This window comes from Callorhinus ursinus, unplaced genomic scaffold (assembly GCF_003265705.2).
Source record: "Callorhinus ursinus isolate GAN/ISIS: 27379988/994484 unplaced genomic scaffold, GSC_fseal_2.0 scaffold77, whole genome shotgun sequence".
Lineage (NCBI taxonomy): Eukaryota > Metazoa > Chordata > Mammalia > Carnivora > Otariidae > Callorhinus > Callorhinus ursinus.
In genome coordinates this window covers 1,779,924-1,795,585 of record NW_027397139.1, presented here as the reverse complement: position 1 = coordinate 1,795,585, position 15,662 = coordinate 1,779,924, and the positions used below count along the sequence as shown (strand labels likewise).

General features: G+C 60.9%; 2 protein-coding genes across 8 annotated transcripts in view; both read right to left on the bottom strand.

The window, feature by feature from the left end:
* The window catches only part of PLIN4 (perilipin 4), a 10,679-nt gene extending 6,309 nt beyond the window's left edge, over positions 1-4,370 (bottom strand). Inside the window, 6 exon segments of the mRNA XM_025861373.2 lie at position 1; positions 4-763; positions 2,499-2,557; positions 3,440-3,575; positions 4,095-4,165; positions 4,281-4,370. The exon segment at position 1 is cut by the window's left edge and continues 1,817 nt beyond it. Of these exon segments, the coding sequence (XP_025717158.2) occupies position 1; positions 4-763; positions 2,499-2,557; positions 3,440-3,575; positions 4,095-4,145 (1,007 nt within the window). The 5' untranslated portion in view covers positions 4,146-4,165; positions 4,281-4,370.
* A 3,207-nt stretch (positions 4,371-7,577) lies between these two features.
* On the bottom strand, positions 7,578-15,576 carry PLIN5 (perilipin 5). 7 transcript variants are annotated; one of them, XM_025861391.2, is made up of 9 exons: positions 14,884-15,576; positions 13,946-14,059; positions 13,490-13,565; positions 12,848-13,043; positions 11,907-11,989; positions 11,356-11,536; positions 10,186-10,385; positions 8,790-8,909; positions 7,578-8,582 (listed from the first exon to the last, which is right to left on the bottom strand). In XM_025861391.2, exons 3-9 carry the CDS (start codon positions 13,547-13,549, stop codon positions 8,052-8,054), a joined length of 1,371 nt encoding a protein of 456 aa, XP_025717176.1. In that variant the 5' UTR covers positions 13,550-13,565; positions 13,946-14,059; positions 14,884-15,576; the 3' UTR covers positions 7,578-8,051. The 7 variants fall into 7 exon arrangements, with proteins under 7 accessions (XP_025717176.1, XP_073743316.1, XP_025717178.1 ...); XM_073887215.1 differs by lacking the exon at positions 14,884-15,576 and adding an exon at positions 14,591-14,667 and having other exon boundaries at positions 12,848-12,972; XM_025861393.2 differs by lacking the exon at positions 14,884-15,576 and adding an exon at positions 14,591-14,661.
* Positions 15,577-15,662: the final 86 nt, after the last annotated feature.

Below are 15,662 nucleotides of genomic sequence, written 5' to 3'. Positions count from 1 at the left end.
CCCCAGTGGACACTGCATCCTTGGTGCCCGTCAGGACGGTCTTGGTGGTGTCCAGGCCGGTCTGGACAGTGCCCTTGGCCACACCCAGTGCACCTGTGAGTCCTGTGGACACAGTGTCTTTCGTGCCAGTCAGGATGGCCTTTGAGGTGTCCATGCCAGTCTGGACAGCTCCTTTGGCCACATTCATGGCACCGGTCACCCCACTGCACACGGTGTCCTTGGTGCCTGTGGCAATGTTTTGGGTCGTATTGAGCCCAGTTTGCATGGCTCCCATGGCCATGTTCACTGCCCCTGTCACCCCAGTGGACACTGCATCTTTGGTGCCTGTGACAACATTCTTGGTGGTGTCCAGTCCAGTCTGAACGGTGCCTTTGGCCATGTTCATTGCCCCAGTGAGCCCAGTGGACACTGCATCCTTGGTGCCCGTGAGGACAGTCTTTGAGGTGTCCATGCCAGTCTGGACAGCTCCTTTGGCCACATTCATGGCACCGGTCACCCCGCTGCACACGGTGTCCTTGGTGCCCGTCAGGACGGTCTTGGTGGTGTCCAGGCCAGTCTGGATGGTGCCCTTGGCCACACCCACTGCGCTGGTGACCCCAGTGGCCACAGTCTCCTTGGGGCCCGTGAGTGCAGACCGGGTCACGCCCAGGCCTCCCTGCACCACACCTTTAGCTGTGTCCACCATGTTGGCCATCCCAGAGGAGATGGCACCCTTGCTCTCGGTCATCTTAGAGCACACCAGGTCCTTTGCGTCAGAGGTCATCTGATAAGAAAGGACACAAGTGGTCAAGAGGAGAGCTGGAGACACTGCACCCCAGACTTCAGCCAAGCTGATCCTTCGTGTGCCTCAGGGAGGGGGACTGTCCCCCAGAAAGCCAGCCGCTCACCTCCCACCCCAGCACACTTTCCTCTCATGCCGATATCCAGCCTCAAGCAGCCCTGTCCCAGTGGCAGATGGTCCCCGTTGTTGATGGCAGGTCCCTACAGCTCCAGAGCCCTTGCCAAAGTCCCCTGAACTTGGGCTCAGTGCCGCTCATTGAATGACATAGTGTGTTCACCCTGCCTACTTTTTACTTTTGGCAGCTTTCGAGCCTGGTTTCCCCGTGAGTGGGGAGACCAACTCCCTCATTAAAAGGAACATCTTCAAGTAAGAGAGGAGAGTCAACCTTTAGAAGAGTAATACCTGCAAAAGGACAGGGACAAGTATTGGGTTTGAGTCTTGGGATCCCGTCAATTGGTTTCATCATTTTTGACCCCCCAAAGGGCGGTTTCTCTAGTTAGTTAAACTAACACAGGGTGGTGACGGTCTCAGAGGGCCAGCACGCAGTTTCAACCACGAGTGTGCTGTTTGTAAGCCAGGGCTTCTGCACTGGGGTGCTTCTACCCTCCAGGGGACCCCGGGCGGCGTCTTTGGATGTCTGGGCTTGCCGTGACTCGGGGGAGAGGGTGCTCCTGGCATCGAGTGCACCCTCCCTGCAGTGCCCGGGACGTCGCACAACCAAGACTCATCTGGCTCCAAACAGCCAGACGGCTGAGGGGGAGGAGCCCAGAAATTTTATTCTTACCAGTGCCTCCCTGCTGCCCAGCATCATTTCAAGTGGGCATTTGGGCTCCTGTCTGCGGGGACCTGAGTTTGAATCTCAGCTCTCTGCTCCCCCCAGCCCCTCACTATGTGACCTCAGGCAAGCCATGTCTCCTCTCTGAGATTTGTCTAGAGCATGGTGGCTAAAGCAGTGCCTCCTTCAAGGATTATGGAGGAAGGGAGTCAAGGTGCCTGAAGCACTTTGCAGGTAGTAGGTGCTCAATTGATGTGGGTTGAGAGAGGCAAGGAGTGGAGAGGAAGGGGGGAGGGGACAGGGTGTGACTGCCAGGGTCTGTTTTAATCTGGGCCGGAGGGCCTCTGGTGTCCTTCCCCCTTTGCCTTTCCCATCTGGCTGAGCTGAGGGCCGAGGAGTCCTAACAGGGCTCTGGAATCAGTCTCTCCGCTTGGCCAGGCCTTGGGGATGTGCTAGCGCGGGAAGTCCCCATCATCGGGGCAGCCTCTAACTGCCCAAGGTTCAGGTACTACACTACCATGCCTTGCTGTGTGACCTTTGGCAGGTGGCTCGCCTTCTCTGTGCTTCAGCTGCCGTGTGGGGTACTATGGTTCCCTTCCTCCCGGGGCCCGTTAACTGTGAAGCAGCACGCAGAAAGCACTTAGCCCAAAGCCCGACACACGGTGAGTTGCCTGTGTTTTCGGTCCCGTGATGCTGGACGGAGCCGGGGAGGTGCGGGGGCGTGGGGGGGGGGCTCTCTGTTGACTATGTGGAGCCTTGCCGTGCTGATGTGCACACAGAAGCACGGAGGGGAACCAGTACCTGGAATCCAACAGCAGGACACACACGGGCGTCTGCCCTCTGCTTGGCCTATGACAACCCCTCGGAAGGCCGGAACCGAAACATCCCGGGAGGGGCCCCAGAAGGAGGTGGGGACCATCAGCCTCTGCCAGCACCTCTCACCTTATCTGAAGGCGGTGGTAGCTTCTCCCCGTGGGCCGTCTGCTCCAGGTTGGTGGCTGCTGGGGGGACAGGAGCTGGTCAGGCGACCGGGAAGGGCGAGGGATGTGGGCTGGCATTGGCCACCCCGGTGCCCGTTGCGCAATTGGTGGGCACAGCCTGAAAGGTCAGGAATGTCCCAGCCACCCTGCCAGGGACGGCAGGAGGGGACATGCACGGCCACAGGGCTGGCGCTGTCCCGGGCCCTGCGAGAGGCTCTGCTGACCTCCAGGGTCTCGGGCTCCTGGAGCAGAAGTTCCCTGGAGTTGTCCCTGCCTGGACACTCCCCCGAGGGGGACGGCAGGAGGACTCAGGGCCCCGCCCCCCGCCCCTGCTGTGGCTGGCAGCTACTCGTCGGGCCCAGGTATGTGGAGCAGAAGTCAGCAGCCCTGGGCTCTGGGCCCAGAGTAAGGTCCGGTCCAGGCAGTTGCCCCAGCCCCATACTACCTGAATCGGCCCCTCTGCACACCCCAGGGCTGCCCAAAGGGTGGAGAGCCTCCCCACCCGGGCTGTGTGAGCCCCGGAAAGCCGAAGCCCCTTTTTGGGAACCGGGAGGGAAATCGTCAATGAGCTCAGACATGGGGAACACCAGGCCCTGGTCCGTGGTGCATCAGAAATGGGGTGGGAGGCGGGGGAGGGGTCGAGAAAGTAGGGGACATCGCAGGGAGACAGGCTGTGTTCACAACCCCACTGTTGCTGCTTATGCTACTTTGGGCCACTCACCTGCCGTACTGATGCCTCAGTTTCCCCATCTGGCACTAAAATGAGCATGCCAGCCCCGTAGTGTCTATTGAGATGACGCTGACACATATGAACCGCCCCCAAGTGGCCAAAAGCCCCCTCTGGAGGGTTTCTTCCTGGGGCCCACCTCCAGAGCCCCTGCCTCGGTGGAGCTGTCCACTCACCCTCAGTCTGGGGCTGGGCAGAGGCTCCTGCGGGATCGGCGATCAGCCGGGCCTCTTTCGCTGAACTGTGGGCACTGGCCATCAGGTTCCGGGCAGAGCTGAAGCCAGGCAGGGACCCCAAGAAGCTCCCCAGGGTCTACATGGGGCAAGGAGCAGCGTTAGCAGGGCTGGGCCTTGGGGGCAGAGTGGGGGAAAGCGTCAGACAGCCCTGGGTTCCTGTGTCACCTCCCCCTTGTTCCTGGGTGACCCGAGGAAGGAGTCTTAGCCTCTCTGAGTCTCAGTTTCCTTGTCTGGGCAATGGGCAGAGTCAGCCTGCCTCCCATATGGAGGAGAAGGTCATCCTCCGGGTCTCCAAAGACCTCTGCCTTCCACGGCCCCCATTTCACAGATGGGGAAACCGAGGCTCAGAGAGGGGCCATGGCTGGTTCAAGATCACACAGTGGGGAAGGAGCTGAGGGTTGCTCGAGGCCCCCACTCCCCCCACCCATTCTCCAGCTTGGGACAGGAGCGAAGAGTGGGTTCCATGGCTCTCAGAGGCTTCCCACCTCACCTGGGAAGCCCCTCCGGGCCCCAGTACTGTGGAGGTCACCTTGCCAAGGTTCTGGGGGGCTCCCAGGCCCTGGCAGGGACCTCCCCCTCACACACCTCCCCTTACCTTGCCCTTGGGTTTGGGAGGATCCCGGCCTCCTTCTTCGTGGGTGGACATGATAACAAAATTCTAAGCAGCTGGAAGGGGGGCGGAGAGGGTGTGTGAATAGGGGGCCCCCAGGCCTCCTGCCCCACCCCTGTAAGCCAAGCAGCCCCCTGACCACACCCCCAGCCTCACGCTGGCATCGCTCACCTGGAGTGCGTGAGGGCCCTTCGGAGCCACGGAGGCACAGCCCGCTGACGGCTCTGCTCTCGGCTACCAGGCCTTATAGGGTCTCGGGCAGGCGCGGCCCCGGCGGCAGGGGCAGGCAGCCAGCGGGCTGGGGGGGGGGGGCCCTGGGCAGTCACGTGCCTCCCGCCCTGCCCAGCGTGGGCCCTGGGCCCAGCACCTTTCCCCTACTCTCAGCACCAGGCGGCCTCTGCCCACGGCCCCCGCCCCCACCGGGCTGATGGATTCTCGGGCCATCCCATGCCCCCGAGGCACTGCCGGCCTGCTCCTCGCCGCTCTGCTGGGACACCTCGGCCAGTGAACATCCTTGGGCCTCAGTTTACCCCTCCAGACTCCTCACCATGGCCCACAACGTCCTGTTTCCTCCTTGTGCTCACCTCCTCCAGCTCTCTCCCCCTCGCTCGTTCTGCTCCAGCGCGCGGGACTCCTCGCCACTCCTCCAACGCACCAGGTGTGGTGCTGCCCTAGGACCTTTGCACATGCTGTTCCTTCTACCTGGAGGGCCCTTCCCCACAGCACACAGCTCCCTCCCTCTCCTCCTTCAGACCTGTTTTGTTCCCAGCTATGTCTCCTGCAATAGATCTGTACCTGGTGCACACTCAGCATTTTAATAAACATTTGGCTAAATGGGCCAACGCATAGGACCGCTCTGAGTGCAAAGTGTGGTCAAGCATGTGACCTGTTTACCCCAGTGCCTGGTACCCAGCAGGTACTCAACAAACATTAGCTTAGCATTGTCCAGGCAGAAAGAAAGGAACAGGGTCTCTCCTGAGCAGGGAGGGGATGCGTCACTCACCAAGAGGGACGTCCCTTGATAAGTTAGGGCCAAAATGCGGATGGATACAGGGTGCCAAAAGAGCCGGGGGATCCTAGGAGTGAGATGCGGACCTGGCAGGCTTGGGACAACCCAGGGTGACTGCCTGGAGGAGGCATCCTGTGCCTGAGGCCACAGAGCCAGAAAGTGGCAGAGACAGGATTGGAACCCAGCCCCAGAGCCTAGGTGCAGAGTGGGCTGTCTGTGGGTAGGTGCACAGGCCAGCAGAAGAATGACACCCTCCCCGAGCTAAGTGTCCCCCCCTGCCCGGTCCTGGGACAGGGATCCCAGTTACATGCTGGTGGGGGTAGGAGGCGGACCCCGTTGGTGGCTCTGGGCACTGAGCTGGGAGGAGAGAGCGTTCAGACACAGCCTGATGACCCCTAGGTCATCTCCTTGGAGCCATCATTTGTGTTTGCCAAACAGTTGGGGAACAAAATGGGGATGTCCCCCAAACTCTGTCCTCCCAGCCAATGCTTCCCAAAGGTGGCAGGGGAGGAGGGAAACCTTGAGTGTGCCCCTCCCCTTCCCACAGGCTGCCACAGCACAGGGAGGGGAGAGGAACCCAGCAAAGACAATCAAAGTGATCATGAACACCCGAGTCAGGTCCCACCCTCCTCTGCCCACAGCCCCCCCCAGGGCTCCCACCTCCCTGGGGGAAACCCTAGTCCTCCTCACGACCCTGGCCCCTATCACCTCCTTGTCCTCCCTCCTCCCTCCTCCCTCTCTCCCTTCAACTCCTTCTGCTCCAGACACACTGTTCCTGCAACACCCCAGACCTGGTGCTGCCCCAGGGTCTTTGCACACACAGCCCATGCCTCCTGCCCGGAATGCTCGTCAGTCTTCGCTTATGTGTCACCTCCTCCGAGAGGCCCTCTTCGACCCCCTTCTCCTATTTAAAAATACACACCCCTCCTCCTACCCTCACACGGCCCCCATCCTCCATCCCTTTTATATTTCTCATCATCTGCTAAAACTAAGACAAATAATTTACGTAGTTTTCTTGTTCATTGTCTGTCTCTCCAGCTGCATTGTAAGGTCCCCAACAGCAGGATTTTTATCTGGTTTGCTGCCTGTCTGGCACATAGCAGGTGCTCAACAGTCTGTGTTTGTCGACCGAACACATGAATAAGTGAACGGCAGCTCCCGAGCGTGAAGCAGGTCCTAGGGCTGAGCGCAGTCGCCTCGTTACGTTCATACCCACCCCCCAGAGGAGGAACCAGGCTCCAGTGAGGCACATAGCTTGCCCACCCAGTTGTAGGCCAGGCTGAGGCTCAACCCCAGGGCCTTTATCTACTGCTCCAACTCCAAAATTTTCCCTCAGTCCATTAGCTTTCCCTTGGCACTGTTCCTGCCACACCAACTTCCCCACTGCCACGTCTCTGCCCGAGCCTCCCTCTGCAAAATGCCCTTCCCGTGTGCCCCTCTGCCCATCCTCACCACCCGGCCCCCCAGGAGCCCCCAGTCCTGTGGGGGAAGAGAAGGCAAGGTTGCCTGTGGCTCTAAGTCCAGGTAGAAGGGGCTTGGAGTCCCAAGAAGGTGAGCTGTGGAGGGTTGGAGCTCTCTCGCTGGGGCTGAGTGAGGGAAAGCCTCTTGGAGGAGGTGGCATTGGGGCTGGGGCTTGACAGTGGGTCGGATGTGTCCAAGAGATGGGTGGTGGGCTGGGAGAATATTCCAGGCACAGCCTGGGCAAAGGCCCAGTAGTAAGGGAATATGCACAGTTCGGTGGGAATGCAGCAATGTCTGTGGAGGGGTTTCATCTGCGATGAAACCAGAAGTTCTCAAATGCCAGGGTGAGGAGTTTGGACAGTTGCTCTGAGGGTGAGTGGGAGCCATGGACTTTCCTGAGCAGGGGCAGGGAAGTGAATCTGGCTCGTGGGAGGTAGTTCAGCCTCCCAGAGCTGCCTTTGGGCCAGGTCCTAGGGAAGCCAGGGGCCACCCTGACCTCACCACATTACACTGTGGTTTCCTAACACCCCACCCAGCCACAGGGGAGTTTGAGGGGCAGCGAAGAATTCGGTTAAAGGATGGGAAGGCCCCCAAGAGACTGGCCCGTGGCCCTTCCCCTACCTCTGTCTGCCCCATCCTGACCAGAGCAGCTGGAGAAATCACAGCAAGATCAGCCCCTGCGGGTCTAGGGAGGTTGGCGTAGGAGGGGCTGCCCCATCTGACTTCTTCCTCCCTCCGATCCTGTTCTCTGCAGTTTCCAAGAAATTCATTTATACTAAAGTGTGAATAGCTTCTATTCCAGGAAGCTACATCTGGATGCCTAACCCCGGTGGGCCTGGCGCTAGTGGTGGGACTCCAGACGGATGTCAAGCCGGTCAGAGAGGCATTCTCACTGCTTTTGAATCTCCAATCTTGGCTTCTGCCAAGCAGAGAAACACCTGAGGCCCCCAGCACCCTGCAACTCAGACCCACCCTGGCCTGAACAGAGGCCACAGGCCTTTGGACAACACAAAGCAGCTTTATGTTGGATCACAAACCCCAAAGGGCAAAGCAAGTGGATCTGGCAGGTCCAGCTGATACAGCTGGATATCTTCGGGGACCCCTCAGTCAAGGATGTACAAGGTGTGGGGGAAGAGGGTGCTCACTTTTCAAAACCCCAAGTAGAAGCCATTGGGCAAAATGTGTGTTTTTGTGGGGGAGTTTTGATCTGCTTCTTGGGGTGCAGGGATGGGGGCCACAGATAGATGAACCCAGCTTGAGGCTAGTGGGACCTGGACTGGGTTCCAGCCCCCATATGTCCAAGGGAAGGTTTGGGGAGGGTCTGAGATTCTGGATTCAGCCCCCCACCCCAACCCTGCCCCTGGGCCAAGGCCGCAGCACGGGCTGTTAGTGCAGAGGCATGGCCACTAGGGGGCAGCAGGGACCTCGGGATACAGGCGGCCTCCTGCTTGCCGCCCCTCGGCCCTATCAGGTCAGAAGTCCAGCTCTGGCATCAGGGTGTGCTTGGGGCGGCTCGGGGGTGTGGGTTCCTCCTTGCGAATGTCCTCTGGGAGGGCTGGCCCGTCCCCGTGCTGGGCCTCCCAGGCTCTCTGCTGGGCCGGCCAGTCCAGGTGAGCCCAGCGGGGGTCAGGGCCCCCCACGACCTCGTCCACCAGATCCTCCAGGTCCGGCGGGGGCTCAGGCCGCTCCACGAGGATGGGCGCGAAGGGCCCCACCAGCCAGGGGAGCGGCACGGCCTGCACCACCAGCTCCAGCAGCTCGTCCACACAGGCGTGGGCCCGGGCCACACTGCCCTGGCCCTCGGCCAGGGCGGCGGCCGGCACATCCCCGAAGCAGCGGGCGTCGGCGAAGGCGGACTGCAGGGCGTCCACACTGCGCCGCACCTCGGCCACCTTCTCCTGGGCGCCCGGGGGCAGGCCCCGCACGCTGGTCTCCAGCGCGTCCACTGTGCTCTGCAGCTCCCGCATCAGAGTGCGGGACAGCACCAGCGTCTCCAGCTCTGCCTGTGGGGGAGGGGGGGGCCTCAGCGTCCCAGATGGGCGCCCCCTGGGACCAGCGCCCTGCCTCAGTTTCTCCATGCACACTCCAAACAGCTGAGCTCAGCACTTGGATTAAGACAGCTGGAGCCCGGCCCCTGGCGACCCTGGGCAGATCCAGAACACCCCCCCCCACACACACGCCCCCTGCTCACCCTCTCCCCGTCACCCTACCTGGCTGCGGCGGCGGCGGCCATTCTCTGGGGAGTGCTGGCTCCAGTCCTCCCAAAGCTCGTGCACCTTCCCAGGGCGGGTCGGGGCCGTGGGTGTCGCCCCGCCCTGCATGAGGTTGATCTGAGGGGATGGGGACAGTGGTGGTCAGAGCTGGAGGACTTGGAGGCTCGGGGGAGCCAGCACCCTAGCCTAGATCTGGTCTTGATAAGCATCTGGAGAACATCTTCTTCCTGCAACCTTCCCCGCCTGCTGATTCGGCCTGGCCCACCTGCCCGTTCTCTCCTCTGCTCTTGGCCAGACCCTGCGACCTGTGGGTCCCCTAAAGCTCAGACTCATTTTGGCCGTGCTCGTCTCTGCCAGGGACACACTTCCCTTCACCCCATGCCCCTGCCTCGTTCACTCCAGTTTAAGTTTCAATGTAGATGTCTCCTCCTCCAGGAAGTCTTCCCTCCTCCCCTCCTGGCTGGGCAGATTCTACAGCCCCTGGCATGTTCTCCATCCTGACCCTGATCCCCCTACTGGACTGTGAGTGTCCTGAGGGAGCCACTGTGCCTTCGGTGCCCAGGACAGGGTAGGCATTAGAAGATAAATGGAAACAAACTGTGGTCCATCTGTACCCTGAAATATGATTCAGCCTTAAAAGGGAAGGGCTATTCTGGCACCTGTTACCACATGGATGGACCTTGAGGACATTGTGCTCAGGGACATCAACAGACTCAGGGGCTCATATGCGCCCTCTGGTGGCTGCTCTGGGGAGGACAGAGTGGGGTCCCGGATGGACCAGGTGCAGTTATGGGGGCTGGACCTGGGTGGGGGGAAGAGAAGGGGGAGCTGTGGGCAGAACTGGGGTACCGGCTGATGTGCGAGATGTGGGAGTGGAGGAGAAGAGGGGAGTCGAGGGCTGCTCCTGGGTTTTGACCGGAGCCCCTGGAAGGATGGAGGTTGAGGTGGAGGAGGAGCCGGTTAAGGGCGTCTGAACTTACCAAGCTCAGTTAGATGGGAGCTGCTGTGTTCCTGTGGAGCAGGGAGGGATGGACAGTGAGGGACGAGGCAAGAACCTACAGCCTGGGGAGGACTGGGGTTGGTGGCAGGAAAGCAAGGGAAGGGGCACTTTCTCTCCTGAGCTACCCTACCTACCTATAAATTCTAGCTCCTACTCCCCTCCCTTCATGGGACGAAGCCCCCTCCCATCTCCCCACGCTGAGCCTTGACCCCCCTTAAGCTGGCCCAGCCCTGTGTCCCCACTCTGCCCCAGCCCTGAACACGCACGGCTGGAGGCAGCTGAGCTCGGCTGTGCCTCCCCCTTCGGACCAGCTTGGGACAAGGTGCTCGGTTGGCACTCAGGCCGTGCCTACCGGCCTGCATCACAGCGCGGGAGTGGACAGAAGGTTCTCACCAGCTCCAGCGTCTCCTGCAGCTTGGCCAGTGTGTCCTGGGCGTGGTGTTTCTTCTGCCTCAGTTTCCCCAGGGAGTGTTCATACGCCAGGTGGCGGAGCCGCGCTGACAGGGAGCCCAGACGCACAAAGTAGCCCTGATGTCTCCTCTGCTCTTCCACGGAGCCCACTTCCGGGCCCTCAGCCTCGGCTGCCAGGGCCGCTGGGAGGATGGGACGGGCGAGGGGGTCAGTGTGGCCACCCCTGCCACATCTGCTCACCCTCCTTCTGGGTTGACAAGCCCACGGGCTCCCAGCTTTCCTTTACCAATATCAACTCACTTAACCTTCCCCAAACCCTATGACGTAGGCACTACTATTAGCCCCATTTACAGATGAGGAACACTGAGGCAAAGGGGATGAAGTCCCATGGTGTGCAAGAGGCAGACCCGGGATTCCAACCCAGGCTGGAGTTAACCCCTCTACCGAACGGTCTGTGAAGAATATCCTACAAGTGCTCGGCACACAGTAGGTGCTTCATAAATGCCTTGCAGCCTTTCTGTGGAGGAGGGAGTGCCTCGACAAGTTCTTCTAGTGCCCTAAAGCAGGGGTTAAGAAGTCAGATGGCCTCCGGGGTCAGAGACAAGATGTAGAAAGTTGGAGAATGGTGTGTTTTGTTTTTGTTTTGTTTTTTTTAAGAATTTTATTTTTTAAGGCCTCTCTACCTCCCAACATGGGACTCGAACTCACAGCCCCGAGATCAAGAGTCACACGCTCCACCGACTGAGCCGGCCAGGCGCCCCGGGAGAGGGCAGATGCCCTTCAGCCCGAGTGTTTAGTGTTTGAGGACAGGCCACAAATCGGGATTTGGAGGGCACAGTGTGACGGTTAAATGCATGCGATGAAGTAAAACATTCTAAAGGCGCTGCCTAGGCCAGTTTGAGGCCGGCGCCCTCAAGTCTCCAAGCCCCGTAGACTCTTAGGGTCTGTGTGGTCTGATTTCTAGTAGGATGTGGGTCGGGGGGCCGTGGCCGTGGACGGGGACGTCAGGCCTGGGCTCCAGCTCGGTGTTTCCTGATGAACTGCTGTGCGGCCCTGCCCAAGTCCCGGACTGCTCTGATCCGTCACCTCCGGGGGTGCAGACTGGGCAGAAGGACTCAGGGGCAGGGCAGGGTGGGAGGGTGCCAGCCTCACCGAGCTCGTCCTCGGTCATGGGCAGGAAGTGGTCCACCAGCTCCTCTGACTTGCCCAGCACGACGTCCACAGCGTGGCTCATGGAGCGCTTTAGGTCCACACTCCAGCGGTGGCTCTGGCCGGCCAGGCCCACCACGCCCGTCACACCACTGGCCACCGTATCCTTGGCCGAGGTCACCACCTGGTGGGAGGGGGCCCCTTCTAGATTTTTGGCTCCCTTCTCTCACCCCGGCTCCCGGGGGCTGGGTGCCAAGGGGTCCCCTACTGGCTCTGGGCCTCAATTTCCCCTCTATAAAATGGAGGAAAAGAAAAGTTCTCCCCCACACGGTTGTTGAGGGGATGATGGGCCCCAACCGGCGCGTCTTAAGCGCTCCATAAACTCGGGTGCTGATCATTTTAATTCGGCTGGTGTTTTCTGAGTTGGACCGAAACCTGACTCAGCCCCCTCCTTCCCCCCTCCCCAGTCTGGCTAGCCCAGGTGTCCAGGCTGGTCACGGGGAAGGTTGTGCCGCTCCCTCCCACCTCCACCCCTCCCTGGGTCCCCAGGGTACCGTGTCCGAAGGTTGCTGGAGAAAAGGCAGCTTCTCCTCCAGCCTGTCCAGGCCCCTGCAGGCGAGATTGTTCACTGTGGCCACTGGAGGGGAGAGACAGGGAGTGAGGGCAAGGGAGGTCGGGAGAGGTAGAGGGAGGCCTGGGCCACCCTGCGAGGCGCTGGGGACCCTGAGGGTGTGGGTGGGGCACCAGGCTGGACCCCACCTCCACTGCCCTCCCTGCCTCAGCCCGCCACCGGGCTGCCTCCAGAGCCAAGGCGACTCCTCGCTCGTGCCCGGCTCGGACACCCCAGCGAGCAGGCTCAAGGTCACCCAAACTGGCTGAGGAGGAGGTGGGGAGACCCTGAGCTGGGAACCTCAGGTGACCCCTTTCCTCAGTCAGACGTGAAGCCAAGGGTCTTTCCGCCCCAGCCCCATCCCTGTGCCAGGTTGGACCCCTCAGCTGGCCCCAGGAGTGCGGGGACATTTGGGGCCTGGGACATGTAGGGGCAACGACAGAGAGGCAGACGGGGAGGGAGGTGGAGAGGCGGAGGACCCCGAGGACCCCGAGGTCTGTCAGGCCACTCAACACGGGAGGATGCACAGAACGGGGACGGAAAGGGGGGCCCCGGTAACAGCTAACGGCGGAGGTCCAGGAGGTCCGGCCGCAGAGGGACAACCCACAGCGGGTGCAGGCAGAATGGAGAGCGGGGGCCGGGCAGGCAGAAGACAGGAGATGGCGCGGGCAGGACTGGCGGAGGGTGAGACGGGTGGATGGGGGACAGACGGGTGGACGGACAAACGGCACACACGGTAAGTAAGACTGAGGAGGTCCCAGCTCAGCGGGTCCACTCCAGAGCACGTCATGCGGAGGCACATGCATGTCATCCAGAGCACGGAGGGCGGGCCAGCAGGGCAAACCACAGGACCCAGGGTCGTGGGCCGGGTGGGGGGGGACTCACGCTGGGGCTGCAGGTGGCTGAGCAGCGGCTGGGCGTGGTCCAGGGCACGGGTGGTCAGGCCACACACGCAGTGCTCAGCCAGGCGGCAGGCGGAGCCCAGCAGCGGGTGCCTGTCCTTAGCCGCACTGTAAGCATCGAGGACAGCGGTGCACGTGGTCCTGACCAGCGGCAGGGCCACCACGCGCTGCACCACGCTCTGCGGGAAGAGGCCGCATCAGCGTGGCCTCTGGGGGGTGGGGGGTGGGGAGCTCAGCCACACCTCAATCCACTTGCCGTCTCTGGGCCAGGATGACGGGGTGGGCGAGAGGGTTGGGGGGACTGCACACGTAACTTGGGGCTTCGGCCTCCCCATCTGTAAAATGGGTTTCTAGGGCTGGGAGATTCACGGAGGCGACGGGCGTGAAGTGCTGGGAGCAAGGTCTGATGCAGAGTCTCCGGGCAGAGACCCGGAGGTTGGGGGCGGGCGAGAGACGCTCCCCGCCCCGGGCATCACTGTGCCCCTCTGGGAAATGGGGAAGATGAGCCACCCATGGTCCAGCGAGGATAGGAAAGAGAGGGGGTACCTGGTCTGAAACTGTCCCAGAAGGGATATCCCCCCACCCTTGCCTGTGCCCCTGCTCCATGGGAGGGGTGGACCCTCACCTGCTGATTCTGTTCCCACAAGCTGGTTCTGGGGGGCTGAGCAGCTTCATCTTCTGACATGCCTGCTGCAAACACCCTGAGGGGCAGGACAGAGTGAGAGGGGCCTCTACACACCAGCCTTCCTGGGGCCTGCCCAGGCCTTGGGTTCTGTCCCGCTGGGCTTTGTGACTTGGGCAAGTATTGTTCTCTCTTGGGGCCTCAGTTTCCTCAAAATAGGGTAATGATAGGGGCACCTGGGTGGTTCAGTCGGTTGAGAATCTGACTCCTGGTTTCAGCTCAGGTCATGATGTTAGGGGCATGAGGCCTGTGTTGGGCTCTGCGCTCAGGAGGGGGTCTGCTTGAGATTTTTCTCCCTCTCCCTCTGCCCCTCCCCCACTTGCACACGCTCACTCTCTCTCTCTCTCTCTCAAATAAATAAGTAAATCTTAAGAAAAATAAGGTAATGATAATACCTACCTCACAGTGTCACGAGGGACACGGACAATGCATGCACAGAGCTCTGCACACAGTAGGTGCACACTAGAGAGCTCTGGCAAGGTGGGGACATTGTAGTGATTCAAAGCATGGGCTCTGGAGAGAGAAAGACCTGGGTTCAAATCCTGCCATTACCTGCTGTGTGACTTTGGGCAAGTGCCTTCACCTCTCTGAGCTGTTTCCTCTTCTGCAAAGGAGAGGAGGTCCCTGCTGCCCCTGCCGACCCCCCAACTCACCCTTCCCCGACAGAACTGCACACGCAGCCCGCTGCAGGGGTGGGGGTGGTAGCCGCGGAATCCCAATAAACCCACAGACTGACAGGGAAACTGAGGCGGCCAGCAGGTCCATGGGTGTTTCCAAGGCCACTCATCTAAGCAGACTCAGACTGGAGAGTTCTACCTGAGACTCCCGCTCGCGGTTCTTCCCCTATCCCCACCCTGTGCCCTCAGAGCCCGGTCCCCGCCCAACTGGGTCCTGAGCTTCAGCCAACTGGGCCAAGGGTCTCGGCCACCTGCTTGGGCCCGTCATCCCCCTCCCCTCTCACGCCGCTGGATCCTCTCCCGCCCACCTGACCTGGAGCCCCCAAATCTGCGGGGCTCTCCTGGACGCTCTCCGCGTGGCACTCACCTGAGCGCGCGCAGCCACGGCCCCCAAGTGCAGCTGCGGACCCCAGACTCGGGCTCCAGTCTCCGCCCACCGCTGGCCCCGCCCGCCTTATAGCGGCTCGGGGGGCGGGGCCTTCGGGAACTGACCAATGGGGAGGGGCCGTGCGGAGGAGTGTCCCGGGGGCGGGGCCCCAGCCTATCCTCCCCACCCCGCGCGCTTCCCTGGGGCTCGGTGTGGGGGTGGGGGGGTGGGGGGGCTCCGCGGTTGTCATAGTAACTCGAGGACGCTGGATGCCCCAGGATTGAGCTACTTACGTTGGCCAGTTTTGGCCACTTGTCACCCAGCTGTTGCCGCAGAAACAGTGGAGGACGATCACAGCCCCCACCGCCTCGGCGAGGAGTGACCTTGGGCAAGTCCTCAAGGTCTTTCTTGTTATTTTAAAAAAAATCTGCAGTTTAGGGCGCCTGGGTGGCTCAGATGGTTAAGCGTCTGTCTGCCTTCGGCTCAGGTCATGATCCCAGGGTCCTGGGATCGAGTCCCGCATCGGGCTCCTTGCTCAGCAGGGAGTCTGCTTCTCCCTCTCCCTCTACCTCTCCCCCTGCTTGTTCTCTTTCTGTCTCTCTCGCAAATGAATAAATAAAATCTTTAAAAAAAAAATCTGCAGTTTAACTCAGCCAGGATTCAGGCCGGCTCATTCCCTTGGATCCCCATTTTACAGATGAGCAAATTGAGGGATCCGATTCAAACCCCGCTCTGCCAGACTCCAGGCCCCTCCCTGGCTTTCACCGTCATGCCTGGAATGACCACCACCGTGGGCATGACCATTCTTCCAGGGGGCCTTCCCCCAAACACCCAGCGGTCCCGCCAAATCTGACTCTGGCTCCCAGCATGCCCAGCACTGTGTCAGCAGGTGGCCCAAGGTTCTGAGTTGGAAGAACACAGGCTCCTAAGCCTTCAGCTCCACCCAGCCTGCCCAGGCCTGCCCTGGGTGGCTATCCCCCTGGGTTGTCACGGGCCAGCATGACAAATTATTTGGAGACCTGAAGCAATCCAGTTTAATTTAAACCTTCCCCAGGACACAAGCTCTGGCAGG